The 15299-nt window shown below is 37.1% G+C and overlaps 1 protein-coding gene across 5 annotated transcripts in view; it reads right to left on the reverse strand.

Moving 5' to 3' along the window:
- GNPTAB (N-acetylglucosamine-1-phosphate transferase subunits alpha and beta) overlaps positions 1 to 15299 on the reverse strand; it is a 46623-nt gene that overhangs the window by 12689 nt on the left and 18635 nt on the right. For all 5 annotated transcript variants that reach the window (XR_008235794.1, XM_052790889.1, XM_052790888.1 and 2 more), the window contains exons 8-15: positions 10558 to 10719; positions 8616 to 8795; positions 7359 to 7529; positions 5532 to 5655; positions 4576 to 4779; positions 2319 to 3427; positions 1086 to 1285; positions 598 to 817 (exon numbers count right to left, since the gene is read on the reverse strand). Coding sequence is in view for 4 of the 5 variants with exons in the window: in XM_052790889.1 (XP_052646849.1) it covers positions 598 to 817; positions 1086 to 1285; positions 2319 to 3427; positions 4576 to 4779; positions 5532 to 5655; positions 7359 to 7529; positions 8616 to 8795; positions 10558 to 10719 (2370 nt within the window). In the remaining variant the exon portion in view is untranslated. The remainder of the gene's footprint in view (positions 1 to 597; positions 818 to 1085; positions 1286 to 2318; positions 3428 to 4575; positions 4780 to 5531; positions 5656 to 7358; positions 7530 to 8615; positions 8796 to 10557; positions 10720 to 15299) is intronic.

Consider the following 15299-nt stretch of genomic DNA (forward strand, 5'->3'; position numbering starts at 1 on the left):
TGCTGTTTCCAGAACAGATTATTTCATTGGTTTGTGCCAATTCCTCTCTGTAAAGCAGAAATAGTACATTTTGTTCTCTACCAACTGTCTCTAAGTCCTACAAAGACTATGTCTCTGTTTATCAGGTTCCTAGAAAAACAGAAGTGTAAGTCTTTGTATATGGTCATAGTATTTACTAGCATGACCTCTTTACTACCCTTTTTTTCAATTCTTTCTTTAGGCCACAAGTTCCTTGCAGCACAAACTGTCTTTTACCATGTGCAAGAACAAGAGTAAGCACAGCAGGATTCCAGTCTTCACAGTGGCTTTTACCCTTGAACATTTTTCTGACAAACTAACACTAACTGCTTGCTTGAACTCAGACACCAGTGACCCATTTTTCTGATGCTGCTAGAACTCAGTTTAATTGTTGACTCCATAGAGCAATTAATGAAAAAATAGAACACAACATTATACTCTCCAGGTAAAATTTAAGAATTGCCGAATGTTACAGATGCTATAAGCAAGGATAAAATAAAGATTTGACTCATTTTATTTTAACAGTTTTGGACTTTAAAACTGAAGTTACTCTAAAAGTTATTGGTAAGGAAAGAGTACCTGCAAACTTAATGGTAGTTCATGGATTCTCGTGGCCAACGTGCGAATCTCTCGGTCAGACAAAATGCCCGACTGGTCTGTATCAACCTCATCGAAGATCTGAGAAATGTTCAGTGGCTGGACTGCACTCATAAGATAGTAGAAATATGAAAAAGCAAACTGCATATCTTCTGAGTGCCGCACTTTGTGAAATGATGTCTTGTCAAACTCCTCAGGAAACCTATATAAGAATGTAAACTAATTTAGTACTCCAGTTTCTTAAAGTAAAACATTCCTTACCAAAACCCAAATTCTCATCTAGAATTTTAAAAGGTCCTCAAATGTCTCCTTATTTTAGCACAACTATCATGTTGTAATAAATTCCCTATTTCCTTTTTCAAAATATAATTTTAATGAGTAGCCATCAACACATTGGAAATAGCTATAGCAAAGCATCTACAGAAAGACAGAATGACCTACAGTTTTACATTATTCAAAGACATACTCACATATCCTGTAGCTCTTGCATAACAGTGCGGTCAATCATGTGAGGCATATGAGCAGGGACTTTCCGAGATGTAAATCCAAATTTGCTGTTTAAAAGCTTATTTACATATCGAAGGGAATCAGCAAATGTATCTTTCAGCTGCCTTCCAAGATGTCTACCATCAGTAAAGTATGACATCTGTTTGAGTAATGACTCTTCTTCCTAAACAGCAGGACAGGCACAAATCAAGGTTACATTACCAAAAAGACCAAAAACATTAAACACACAGGAAAAACGACATTTCAGCCAGCTGCCAACTCTTTCCAATATTTGAAAATGGGAAGAGAAGTTTTGAATATTTTTCTTCATATTGCTTAGTTCTCTCTTTAAAGAGAAAAGATAAAAGGTAACCTTTTCCTTAAAATTTTCATTCTTTGAGGATTAGTCTATAAAAAACTTCCTTAATGTTTGTGCTCCGACACCTCCCACACACACTAAAGTTCCTGTTTGCTATCAGATTTATTTGTAATATTGCCTTGTTTTTGCTGATGATTCATCCATTTTTGATAAACTGAAGTCCTATGAATATAAAGATTCCTTACACAAAATCCAATCTCAGATGAACAGAAAGAGATAGTCTTTTAAAAACATAGCCCATTTGCTATTCGGATTAGTGCAAAGCAGTTGCTACCAACTGAAGCATAGTCTCCATCTTCTCTTCTAGAGGTTTTCAAAACTGCCAAAATGCTTTGGCTGGAAGCAGAGGAAGCTTCCTACACATGTTCTTGACATGGTCTGGATATTCAGTCTTGTTGGCAGACTTTCAATTTAACTTTTAGAACCCAAGTATTTACCGTTATACATATTTTTTGCATTTTTTTTTAATAAACTGGATCCATATTTGCATAAATGCAATCAAAACAAAATTTAAGCTTTCTGTTGTAGTGCTATGTATGCCTGAACAATAGCACTGTGCCAACATACAGTGAACAGAAACCAAACCTGACAAAAAAAAAAAAAAAAGAGGCAGTAGAAAGGGAACAGAAATGGCTATTCAGCTTTTACCACCTAGCTAAGAGAGGCCCAAATCAAACAAATTAGATTTTATGTGAAAAGTCAAAAGGAGCTTTCAAAAAACCTCAGAATTTGCCACAAAGACAAGACACATTCCGAATGTATATATCACATTAACAGTATTCCACTATATGCAGAAAAATGCAACTATTCCAATAAGCAATGACATTAAGATACTCACATCAAGAAGGTCCTGGAAATAATTCTTTTTCTCCCATGGCAAAAAGCCTTGGTAACTACCACCATAAAACTGTAATTTTCTTCCCCCTAGCCCCTCCCTTACATTTGTATCCACCTGCACATGCCCTTTTCCTCCTTGCATTCCCTGTGCGTCTTCTCCAGTATCTAAATTCCCAGTATGTTTTGATTTCTGGGTTTCCCTTAATATCAGTGCATTCAATACTTTTTCTCGAGTTTCATTTTTATTTTCCATGCTCTGGGTGGGAAGTGTGGATTTAGGCTTTACTTTATAAATAGGTTCATTTACGTTCATTGTCACAACAGTCCCCTTTGTTCCTGTAAGCCTTGAAGGAACTTCTTCACTTGTTTTTATTGTTTTTATCTTGCCATCGTTTACATCTTTATAAGGCTTCTGCCAGCTGGTATGGTTCTTCTGATCTTCTGAACGATTATGCACACCCTTCTTTTCCAGGCCTATAATACTTTTTATCGTAGTTACGAGCTGGAAAGGTCTCAGGAGAGCAGCCTTGGATAGGTTAAATCCTTTCTGAGTGATATCACCATTTAGTAGTTTTAAGTCCAGGTTCTGCAGTGCTAGCTGAACATCTTCAGGAAGGAGAGACACGTTTACTGATGGTATTATCACTTCTTCATGTAGACTCTCTTTTGTGCCATTTCGACGTCTCCTTACTCTTGGAAAGCGTTTTTCTTCAGGAATATCCTCAAATATCATTTCAGCTTCTGGTATTGAAGTTATAGTTTTAAAATCAGATTTGGATTTTTGCATGGAAGTTGTATTCAGTTTTGGTTCCTCTCTAGTATCAGCTTCAACAGCTACTTGCATTTTAAACTCTTCATCATTTTTATTTAGAAACGTAAGGTTAAAATAGATCACAGTTGCATTCATGCCACTATGCATTATGAGGTGGATAGTCTTCCATTTGTTAGCAACTGAAGCATGTCGGATAATTGGATTATCACTATATGAACCCTCAATTCCTTTCTTGGCTATTTCACTGAAGCTGAAGTAGGGCAGACATTCACCTTTGGGAATAACATAGTAGGTCTGATTAAGCTGAAGCGTCACCTTGTACATCTCTTCAAAGTGATCTGGAAAAAAACCCAAGACACAAACCAAATTTCTGTCAATTTGCAGTGTGACACTTATCTTTCAGTCTTTTTTAATTGTAATATGCCCAGCTAGATTCACTATATTAGCAAGGAGACAGCTTTGTGAAAGAACACTTACTGTAGCTCCCAGTTCTTGCTCACCTATCTTTAATAATGAATGACTAGAGCATACTCAGATATATAAAGCTGCCAGACATTCCACTGGTAACTCTAAAAGCCAGTATAATTTATCACTCTTTCAGTCTCTACCTGAAGAGCCTAAGTGGCTTGTTATCACATGTCACTTAAAATTATGTATCAGTCATAAGTAAAATGCCCATACTACATTTTTGCCACATTTTGGTAGATTAATGTTACAAGAGTTGGATTTCACTGCTACACTGCATCTTGATTTGAGACTGCCTAAACCAGATAGGCTGAATCGAACTTCTCCCTCCCACAGCAGAAGACAGTTATCTGTCTATTCTCGCATGAACAAAACCTCACTGCCAGCAACAGAATAGCTGTAACACACTCATCTGAGCTGAGATGCTGGGGAGCCTCTACTCTTTCAAACAGGCCAATTTCTTCCGTTTCTGTTCCCCTACCTATACCAGACAGCATTCTCAATCACTTCATTCATTCCTGCTAGTCTTTCATATCAAAATAAACTTCAGACAACTTCAGGTGACTGAAAGTAGTCTTTGGCAAGAGCCCAGAGCCAGGCTTGAACTCACGCTGTCAGTATCAGAGAGGTTCTTTAATTTTTTTAACCACTACAAGCATCATCAAGTCAGCTGTCCTTACTCAGGTAAAGACTGTTTGCATAGCTGAAATGTAATTTCTCCATTTAAAATGTAAGCCTCTTGGGGCAAGGAGTTTGATGCTTGCTGCTCTGTAAAGTATCAAGCACCCCACCCATACTTGGTCAATAACGGTTTTATTTAATAATGCAGCATATAATATTGATTCAGGTTTGGATTAGTGAATACAAGAAGCATCTGACTTTTTTCTTCAGCTGCTAGCAGCTCTTTTCCACAACTCTGTACAGGACATCTTAGCCCAATCTGAGAGTAAAGATAAGCCAAAAAGGTCAGGCAATTAAAGAGAATTCCTATAGAAAGTTATCAGCAATATATTTTACATACCCTGGCCACAGTCACCAGCATCAAATCCACAGGAAAGGACATTGCAGGCCTGATCACAGAATTTGTCTGCTAGCCAGGAATTGGCACAGCCTTGGTTACAGTATGAAACACCACTCATTCCTGCACCAAATTGCCATGGTGGTCCATTCCCGATACCTCCAACTGCACCTCCACCAGCAACATAGCGACTACCCCCACTGTTACCTACAGGGAAAGAAAAGAAAAACAAAAAAACCCAGTAATTTGAAATCCTTATTTCCAAGTAAAGGCATGTTTTAAGCCACAGTGTTAAAGCTAGACTGAAGAGTCAACAGTCTTCCTTATCACCAGTGAAATTAAAATGGGGCAAATGCTTAATAGACCTCTATGAGTTACTGTAAAATAATCCATACTGTGCACAATCTCACTGTTGAAGTTTAGGAACTGACTTAAAATTGCAAAAAAACCCTCCAACATATTTTGTCTTAACTTCAAAAAGACAGGCGGAAAACTGATTTACTACTTCTCGTGCTTGCAGTCTTGACTTTACAGCCCCCTAGAGTGATATCACTTCCTCAATCCAAAAGCACCACTTCATTTTCCTATCCTAGAGTCCTGAAAATTCGATCTAGAAACTCATGGTGCAGCTCCACAGTCCTGTTGTTATTTGGGTTCTGAGTCCAAATAATATATAATATTGTAATAATAATAATAATAATAATTTGAATTTCAAAAGCCTTCCTTTCAAGCTAGTCAAATTTGGTACCCAAAGAAAGATGTTCCAATGCCCTACTATTTGCTGTCATTTTTCATAGAAATTTGTAGTCTGCAAGAAATAAGGTTTTCATTTGTAAGCCAACTTTTTTACTATTATTAAAGGAGGTAAATTTTGTAGTTATAGGAGAATGACAAATTACAGAATTATTTTTATAAGAGAAAACAACAGTTCACTTCTAAATTTAACACTGCTGTCTTACCAATGCAATCACCTCCATCCCAATCACATGCTGAGTTATTACAGGCTTTATCACAGTAACCGTCTTTAATCCATGAGCCAGGACATCCCTCAGCACAGTTTGGCACAGGCCAAGTCAAGTAAACCTGGAACAACATTACAGTCTGAGACAAGGACTGGCAAAGAGAAGTCAACTGAACTTGTTTCTTGGAACACAGACACTTAAAATAATGCCTCCCTGCGTATAGTGCCTTAAGTATTCACAAAGCTTTACAAACAGCATTTAAACCCTATCACCTGTGAAGTAAATGTTATCCCTTCAAACAGAAGGAAGAACTGAAGAATTTCCAAGGCCATACAACAAGGCAGCACTGGCCAGAAATAGAAAGCAGGACTTCCCAAATCTACTTCTGCAAACCATATTCCAATGAAAATTAATATTTTATCTTTTATCAGATAAGAAGGGGGAACTTAAACTCTGAAATAGCTCTGCAGTTCACTTGTTCTCCTGACTCAAAATGTTGCTTCATTACTAACCAGTCATGAGATAAGCAGCACATGTTGAACATAATCCCTGAAGCATCTGATTCTCTATGACTTAAATAATTCTAAGAATTGCCAAGACAAAAAAAAGTGTGGGGGTGTATGTACTTTGAACTGGGGAGGCATTAAAAACCACACACATTTTCCTTTAGGCCTTATTGTTTCAAGATTTTAGCAGCACATTTCCTACTGAAACACCTGCTGATCAGGTTATCACAAACAACATTGCACCTAACCTGACTTTATCATCATAACTGGAAAGAATAACTGAAGAACAATACAAACGCACTAACAGTATGATTTTGCAATTACATGCTTACATCCTTAAGATTTAAAACAACTAAAAGCCTCCTAACATCCTCAAGTACTGAAACAGTAATTTTGGGGTAGTTTAATTTTGTACAATGCTTCTGTGTGTGTGAGCAAGTGTGCACATCCACCTGCATGAATTGTTTAATTTGGTGGTCTCTAGTGTCTTGTGTACTTACTGCTTTAATATAAATAACAAATATAAATCTTAATTTTTTCCTCCATGTCACTCTTATAGATCCATCTTATGGATGGAAACTCTGCTGGCAACCAGAGTCTTTATGTATGACTATTGCTAATGTTTCCTTTTCTTGCTTAACCCCAGTTGTTGATAATAGGTCTGCTGAAAGACTAAATCACTTTGCGTGTTCATGAACACGCAACAACAAATCTTTTAGCAAATAATTTTATATATATGATTATATAGAGAGATTGGGCAAAGATACTATGGGTGTCTGGAGCAGAGGTAATTAATGGTAAATTTAAATATTAGACCAATTTGAATGTCATCTAACCTCAGCATTACCATGGAAGAACTGATTCTGTTTTGTTTTGAATACTTCCCACAAAACAAAAAGAATTTACAAGGGAGGAAAGACTGACAGCTGCCAACCACCACATCAGTCTTACCAGTGCTCCAACAGAAAGTGGGAGAATTAGAGAACGACACTGAAACTAAAGTATGAAGCCTGACAGAGAAACCATTATACCGCCAGAAACCTGTGAGTGAATATGAAAAAAAGTAATTCTGCAATACAAACATCAACACAGCACACATACAAAAAAAAGACAGAGCCCTCTCCACCCTGCACCTTTGCTAACAATTGTCTAGTTAAGAATAATGCACCTTTAGAAGTAAAAGGGGGAACGGGGAGCAAAGGGAAATCTTCTTGTATTTGCTCTTCCTTTCAAAGTAGTATATCTTTGATTTTTATTATATTAGCACAGAAAAGTTTTACATCTATTTCTGGTAAAAAATCCTTTCATAACGGCTTACCTTTTGACCTTTAGAGTGACTGTAGAAATCATCAGGCCAAACATCCTTCCCAAACATAACATCATCATTGAGATAGATAAACTTCTGAGAGAGGCCACTGATACGATGAATGTGACTTTCAATAGCTGGTGAACTGAAGGTAGGCAAGTGACTCACATTCTGAAATATTTCCTAAAACAAAAAAGCCCCAACAACCCAAAACAGTTTCAGAAGGCAAAAATAAATAAAAAAACCAAAACCATATCTGGTGTGCCTGACCTTTTATATTTGATACTTATCTACTAAAAAAAAGTTTTATCAAGAACAAGGAGAGACACGAAAGACAAAGAAGTGAAAATATTGTAGCAAAAAAGAAAAACTTCACTATCTCATTTTCCCCACACAAAACCATTTTCAAGTCTTCTGCTTAACTACGAAACTGCACCTGGTTCAACACAAGTCACAAACTCCTCTTTCACTGGGTACTGGATCAGGCCCAGTGTACATACATTTATACTTCTCATGCAGTACAGGCTGCACAAAATTTCAAGCAAGTTGAACCTGTTCCAGCACTCAGAAAGTCAGGATTCTTCCATCTCTTTCAAGTAACTTCACAAGCAGACAGCAACAGAAGTTGAATTAGTATCTTGTTACCACTTAGGTTGCTCAGGGCTCCTATAGCATGTCCAGATACGAAAATTACTCCCAAATTCATAATAAGAAGCTACTAGAATATTTTTGTTTCGATTATTCAGGAAGGTTGAAGGATTCCCTTTCTCTTTTTAAGTAAGATTTTTAGAATGCATAGCTACTTTTTTTGCAGCCATCACTTTAGTTCCAGTAATTGTAATTCCATCCTGTCTCAACACAAGCTTATTAGATTATTACTGGTCCTGAGAGTGTTTATGGATTCAAATTACATTTTCTTCTCCCCAGGTTTTTTATAAAGAAACTTCATAAGGAAATCAGACACGGGTATACGTTAGCTGAAGCTTCAGTATTTGGAAATGTGGACTAAATGAAGGCTTGATATATATTCAGTTATCCGCTTAGCCAAAATACAAAGACATACTGGGTTTTAATAAAACCATGGATGAGATGAGGAAGAGGTGGTCACTTCTACCTTCCAAATAAATGCAGCCTTTAGTTGAAAGAGGACAATTGCATTTCAAAACAAACACAGAATCTTTACTAGTGCCACTTCCATGCTGGTATTTTCGTTTGTTTGGGGTTTCTGGTGGGGTTTTTTTGTTTGGCTTTTGTTTGTTTGGGTTTTACCTGATGTGTCACTATGGTTATCCGAGGATTATCCAGGTTAAGCCAAGAAGGAATCTGCCCATTAGTGACGATGAAAATATGTCGTACCCAAGGGGCATGCCTCTCTATTGATCGCAACGAGTATCTCAGCTCTTCATTATCTTCAAAACGGCTGGCAGAAATATCTTCATCCTGTTTAGACTATAAAAAGAAAAAAGTGTTTCTTAGATTTTAAATAGAACATTCACATACTGATCCAGCTAGGTAACAACAATATGCTTTAGCATATGGGTGCATAAGCATTTGAGAACTTAGATGTCAAAAATAAAAAGTACACCAATCAAGTACCATTATTCTTCTAAAGGATCATATTCTCCTGAATTATCAAGGTGAACAATACAATCTTCTGACACCAATGGCTGACAACCTGGTATCATTAGGATGTCTGCTGACCACACCACAAGACGACAGTGCTTTGTGTGATCCAGGCTCTTGAAGAAAGAACCCCAGAAAAAGCACACCTTCCTGTTTTCCTAGATTATTACCCTCAATTATTTTCTGATCTTGATCAAAAGCCAAGTTGCATTTCAAATCCATAACATCACCTTTCAGCAATCTAGTTTTAAGAGGCTGGGGCCTTCCAAGTACATTGCATTATAAGCCATATATAAATGTCCCTAACATAGATACACTGGAAGCATCATGATGTAGCAGCTCTTCAATTATCCTCTGCTCTTATTTTAAAGAACGTAAGCAGGAGAAAATTAATAAAACTGAGCCTAATACTATCATATAGCTAAATGTTTCCATACGTTTTTGTTAAAAAGACAACGTTTTAATTAGAAGCTCTTCAGGTAAGTAACAAAATTAGGTTACATGACACTGTAACGTATGTTTCTTCTCCCATTTATTAGAACTTAATGACCTCTTCTAAAAACAAAAATTAAGGCTGCCTAAAAGGAACATTTCTAAAAGAAGTATGCCCAACTGAAACAGTAAACAAGAAAAATTTGAACATTTAACAATTACCATTTTTGCTACAGATTCTACACACTGTAAAGAAGTCTCTTTTTCTAATATGTACAGTAAGACAGCTTACACATTCTCAAAAACATAACAACTGAAAACATTTCAGCAACACCAGCATCCACTGGCTTGGTACCCATTTACAAAATAATGCATAATTTCAACATGGGAAAGTATAAAGTTTGAGTTCAGCATTTGTATTAACAAGGAAAAGTTCCCCTAAAAGCCAGGTTCACAGGATACAAAGACAGACTGCAAGCTTTAATGGAGAGGGCACATCTATTTTACCCATGCCACTTGACATTTACTGTAAAATTAAGTTCTAGCAGGAGAAAAAACCTAAGATTTTAGAAGATCTTATCTTGAAACAGACATGTTGTTATTTTATTTCCTTTTGCTAAACTAAACACCCTTGCTTGTATCAAAAGCATTTGAAGTAAACCTCCTTTTTCCTTACAGATATGTGTATTTCAGGACTTCAAAATTTTTGGAAGAGAAGTAATTAGCATTTGGTCAGCATATATGATGCTGCAAAGATGTCTAAGAAACATATTGGAAAGGAAACATTCGTGTTTGTTAACAAAGCCCTCTGTCTCTCCTACATAAGAAGCCTGCTTATCTGCCAGTCAGTATCAGTTAAGCCTTTCAGGACTTGACTGCACACAACTTTATCAGAACACGTGCAGAGGGCAAAATCTTTCACTTAGTGGAAAACACTAAAATTTAAATTAAATGTCACACTTTGATCCTTCTTCCTCCTTGATTCCAGAATTTGACAGTGTTCTTGTGACGTTTTCTTACAACATAATAAATACTGCATTCTTAACACTTCCAAGCTTCTGGAAGAAATCCCATGTTCCTTGTCATTGACTACTTAGCCTCTACTTGCAGTTTTTAAATACTACCACCTTTACATGCTACAACAGAATTTACCTACCTGACTGACAGAGCTGAGGTCCCACAGTAAATAAGCAGGATTAAGTGTCAGTTCTTTTCCATCCATAGTCATGTTCTTCTTTGCTTGCTTGCTCAGTTCTTGGAAACCCTTAGGGTTATTCAGTTGCAGGAGAGCCACGCTGGCTTCTGAATAGAGCTGCAACTATACAAGCAGAGAAAATAATTTCTGGCATGCACCAACAGCAGCACTCTTTCTTCGCCAAATCCATCTTTTTGTTATATTTTTCTTACTAGAGTTACTAATAAGAATGACTGGTAAACACTGTTTTTAAAGAACTAGAATTTTGGAAGAACACAAAAAGGGGTAGTAAAATGGGAAATGAAAAACATATAAAGATACAGAACATTTCTAGATGCTTAATTTTCATTTTCCAAAGAAAATTTCTCTTTACACAGTGATCCAGCAACAGTAAAGCTGTCCATGTTATAAATATTTCTGGAGTAAGTGAATAATAAGTCCCCATCCTTTCCCCCTGCCCCCCTCCCGCCAACAAAATTCATATTTTATTACAACTGTATTATATGACTGAAAGAATCATACTTTTTTTTCTTAATCAAGCAATGCTTTTCTCAGGAAATTAAGGCCACCAATTCATCGTTGCTGTCAGAAGCGTGAAATTTTCAGAATGGTTTACAGATCAACCTACAGCTCAGAAATCTGAGATACAAAGGGCTCCAGAACTAATCCATGTGGGTCTCCAAGTCCTTAATGATGGTTGCCAATATGCTGTTAAGGTCATTTCTTAGTTGGGGACTGTTTGATCTGTTTGCTGTTTTTATCTCTTGCCACTAGTAAGTCTGTATATCAGATTTCATAATGCACAGGATAAGAAGGGGCTTGCACTACATGCTCTCTCTAACAGCTAGTATAGCTTACAAATTGCAGGGCACCAGAACATTTCACTAGAAATATAGCATAATCCAATAAAATGCTGTGTTTACCGTATGAAGTAGCATGAGCGGACACAAACAAGCTAAAAGCAGAACTGCACTTTGATTCAAGAGTCAGACTGCGAATAAATGCAGTTAATCGTTAACAATATTTATTAGATGCTACGCTTAATTTTTGTTCCTTCACGCAACATAAGACAAATAAGCAAGTCTACCAGATTTTCAGTTACATAAGATCCGTAAAAGCAATTCATAAGTTAACAAAATTTGAATACTGTCATGTTTGAAAACAACAAAACCATCACAGTATATTTCATAATAGCCTTAAGTGATTTTTTCTTTACTATTTATTAAATCTGACCCTTTCTGCTCATTTTAAAACAACACTTGTCCCAGAGTTAGCACCCCTTCCCTTAGCAAGACCAGCTGTCCCACTTGTGACATTTTAAAGCTGTTGATGCTTTGACTCATATGCTATTTGAGATCTTTCAATCTGACTTATGAGGCCTGCCATCAGAAAAATCTGATAAATCTCAGACCTTCCAGGGAATCATCTGAACCTACGGGTGGAAAGGATGGCTTCAGTAGCTAAATGGCTGAGGTATAGTTACGGACTGCAGCTAGCAACCTCCAAAAATATCAATATCGAAATGCTACAGATTGCAAAGCTGCCATCAGGGGGTATGTGCTTTATTTAGGAATACAATAGTGTCACACAGTCCCTTAGAATCTGTCATTTAAAACATACATATAACAAACCAAAAATATTATCATTCTAGAGCTTTGAAAGCATTTAAGAACATTTAGTTTCTCTTCAATTTGTTTCCACTAAAGTCAACAAAATAGGTATGTGTACTACAGATTCCTAACTAGATTTATTACAAAAACTTCCCGTTCCACCCCCCCCAACACAGCATATATACTCTAGGTTTTTAAATATGTAACAGTCCAAGCACAAACAAGAAGTAGTGAAAAAATGTGGTCCCGTGCTCAGCATCAGACTTAACCCCGACATTGAATAGATTATTTTTATTACATCAGTGTTTTTTTTCCACCAACACCTTTTTTAAGAAACAAGTCTTTTCATAAGCAGAGCTATCAATAAAGTTAGATTTCAATAAAGTTATCTGGTGACATAACTAACTAGATTCTAATAAATTGCAAGCTCTGCTCAGAGCATTTTGTGGCTGGTATATTCAAAATGGAATTCTCTGGCAGATTTTCTGATGTCTCACAGGTATTATCCTCCTCTCAGTGGGGACACATGCAATTGCCCATTCCCTTGAAACATTATCTTCTAGAGATCATCTTCACCCTGACAAAACAGGTCAGCAGATCCAAAGGTATTGTGAAAATAGAACAGAAAAACAAGCAGGTAGATGCACAGAGTCAGAGTGATCAGGTGAGCCTCAGCTTCTAACACAAGCAGGCTGAAAAGACATCACGCAGGCACCACCCCTGCACATTTATATCATGCACTCAAAAATGAAACAGGAAAACTGCATTCTCCCCACCAGGTAAATGTAAATGCAGGTTCTCCTTTGGAGCCAGCATGTTTAGCAATGCTTAGACTTACTAGACTAGGAGGCAGGGCAGATGGGCTATGCCACCCCATGCAGAACTAAAATTTCATTTCTACATTCTCAAGAGGCCTAAAGAGCAGATTTTTTTGAGGTGGAACTAGGACTCTTAACCAGTCTTTAAATTATTATGCTTTATCTTCTTAATGACCAAAGCTGGCTGTTAAGGAAATGAGATGCTCCTGTTTTCACACTCCGGTATGGATATTAGGAAAACTCATATGCCAACATAGCAAGGGAAGGGGGAGGCACGTGTTATGTTAAAGAGTTACAAAAAGCTTTATAAATATGAAATACTGTTGTCTTTACATATTTATCAAGTTCCCTTTCTAAGGTAACTAGTAGGAGGGTCATCTCATAGCCAAAAGGAATGCAATGCCTTAGGTTTTTTTCTACTAAGCTTACTTATTACATCTGTGTGAACATATAACACAACTCCTAAAGCCACCTGTCTGCTCCATCAACACTGACAAGAGCAGCAGTAAGAACCCCAGACCCTCCACCCTCAAGGCAGTGAGGACAGCAAACATCCAGCATCACTGTGCCTGCAGTTTCCTATGTGGATTTTTTTCCATTAGTAAGACAAAGTCATTAAAAGACATATTACAGCCCTTAGTTTCCAACCTAACATGTCCATATATGTGTGCCCATGCAGATTAAAGAGGAAACAATATTTTGCAAAGGAAGGAAACCTGCAGGCTCTCAGTTTTCCCTGAAGTAATCAGGATATTAAATCTTGAAGGAGTCACCTTTCTCCACAAATTTTCACTACTGTACACTATTTCAGTGAAAAAGTGTCAGCATGGTAGCCTCAGAAAACAAAAAATCAAACAAATCAAATCCCCCTTGCCCTTTCAATCCTTCCCTTGTCAGTCTTTACATCATTACCTAGTTTTTAAGTCACAAGCATCTCTTTTAGGCTGAACAATGATTCTTTTTTTTAGAAATGTAGGTAAGGGGGCAAAGGAAATGTGAAAAAAAAAAATTCAGTTGCTCTTCTTCAGTATAGGTACAACGTAACGTCTTCACAGCCTTTAAAGAAATATGGTTTAGCAGCAGAGAGCTGCGTAACCAGAGCAACACCTCCATCTAGTGGCTTACTAAGGCACCGTTAAGAAAGAGTGGAAAATAAAAAGCAGCCAAATATAATTTTCAGCCACGTCTGTGATATCACACAACTTAGAACAACAAATGCGATCAGCAGACACACTGCTGCTTACCCTTCATCTGGAAATAAACTTCCATATCATTACATTACAATACAGGCCATAAGTACAAAATTTCAGTAGACCATAACATACTAATTCACCTTGGAAATTGATTCATTATATACTAAATCTTCACAATTTAACCCCCTCTACTAGAGCTCAGCTGCTTTTCTCAGAGATTTTTAGAACAAGAAACACCTGGCCCAGATGTCCAAGCAATTTTTAGTCCTCTTTGGATTCAGAAGTTATTTCAATCAAACTAAAGCAATCCAATCAAAACAGCATTAGCAATATTCAACACAAATGCAGCAGCTACACTTCTCTGTTTCTTACCTTTTTTCCCTTCTAATAGCAGCATTGTTGAAATTTTTTATTTTTATTTCTTTACTTCCAGCATTGCACTAAGAAACAGCCACTTAGAGCATGCACAAACCCACTGAGCATCAGGAGGCAGCTATGAGACCCAAGTCTAGCCTAAACTCATGTGCAAATTTCTTTCTCTCCACCGGGCATCTCACACTACTTTCCAGACTCCAGATTCCAGAAGTGATAACAGCAGAGGAATTGCTGCAAATTTCAGTGGAGACTCTAAACAACCCACCTTTCTTCTACTTAGCTGTAGCATTAACCTAGAACCTCTCTCTTTGGTAAGGAGAAAACCACACTTGGTTATGTTTACCATAACTGACTACCTACAACATCCACTGAATTAAGAACTAATTCTGAGCTAGGATCTTAATAAAGGCTTCTATACAAACTACCTCATCCACACTTCATATGTAAAAATTTTTATCCTTGCAAATAAAACATTTCTTACATTGATATACATACACATAAATAAATTGCTGCTATCAAGAGCAGAGAACTGGTTGGGGAAGAATCCGCTGCTATGACCACACAGGGTACAGTAATCCCAATTTAATTGTTCTAAAGCATCCACCACAGGGAAAAGAAACACAGATAGCAATGATGACTGGATGGAGAAACTGGAGAATGCTGTGGATACCTGAGAAAAAAATGTGTTTATACGGAGATATGCCTAA

The sequence above is a fragment of the Harpia harpyja genome, chromosome 6 (assembly GCF_026419915.1).
Source record: "Harpia harpyja isolate bHarHar1 chromosome 6, bHarHar1 primary haplotype, whole genome shotgun sequence".
Lineage (NCBI taxonomy): Eukaryota > Metazoa > Chordata > Aves > Accipitriformes > Accipitridae > Harpia > Harpia harpyja.